This window comes from Penaeus monodon, chromosome 29 (genome assembly GCF_015228065.2).
Source record: "Penaeus monodon isolate SGIC_2016 chromosome 29, NSTDA_Pmon_1, whole genome shotgun sequence".
NCBI lineage: Eukaryota > Metazoa > Arthropoda > Malacostraca > Decapoda > Penaeidae > Penaeus > Penaeus monodon.
In genome coordinates this window covers 24,446,163-24,446,705 of record NC_051414.1, presented here as the reverse complement: position 1 = coordinate 24,446,705, position 543 = coordinate 24,446,163, and the positions used below count along the sequence as shown (strand labels likewise).

Below are 543 nucleotides of genomic sequence, written 5' to 3'. Positions count from 1 at the left end.
CCATGTGTTTATGTTGTTTGCCACCCTACTCTATATTATCAGTGATTACAAAATGCTGAAAATTACTGTTTGTATGGTTTATCTTTCCCAAGGCCTGAAATTATTGTGAGGAATTTAAAAAGTTATTATGTTCAGTCTTAGCTAGCTATACAAACAGGTTTAGCAAGGAAGGTTTGTGGGATAAGCAGATGTGCATATTATGTGTGAAAGCTCATTGTCAAGGCAACATACATACATCTCTTTTTTTATGCTTTCAGGAAGATCATATTAAATGGAGTATTTACATTTTATTCCCCTTCCTCCCTACAGCATTTATGTTCCTTTGTGCCAACTGGATATTCACAACGGCTTCCTTGGCACTCACTCATGAAAAAGTGCCAGATTATCCACCACTACCGGATGTGACACTGGACAACATTGCCACGAAGGAATGGGGCCTGGATGCCTCGGAATGCATCATCATTTTCTCGGTTTATTTGTGTGTTATGGTTGTCATTTTCCATAAGCATAGGTAAGATTTTTTTTGTCTTCTGATCATCTCTT

The 543-nt window shown here is 37.8% G+C and overlaps 1 protein-coding gene across 4 annotated transcripts in view; it reads left to right on the top strand.

Moving 5' to 3' along the window:
* LOC119592057 (phosphatidylcholine:ceramide cholinephosphotransferase 1-like) overlaps positions 1-543 on the top strand; it is a 42,265-nt gene that overhangs the window by 40,488 nt on the left and 1,234 nt on the right. For all 4 annotated transcript variants that reach the window (XM_037940865.1, XM_037940863.1, XM_037940864.1 and 1 more), the window contains exon 4: positions 310-511. In XM_037940865.1, the coding sequence (XP_037796793.1) occupies positions 310-511 (202 nt within the window). The remainder of the gene's footprint in view (positions 1-309; positions 512-543) is intronic.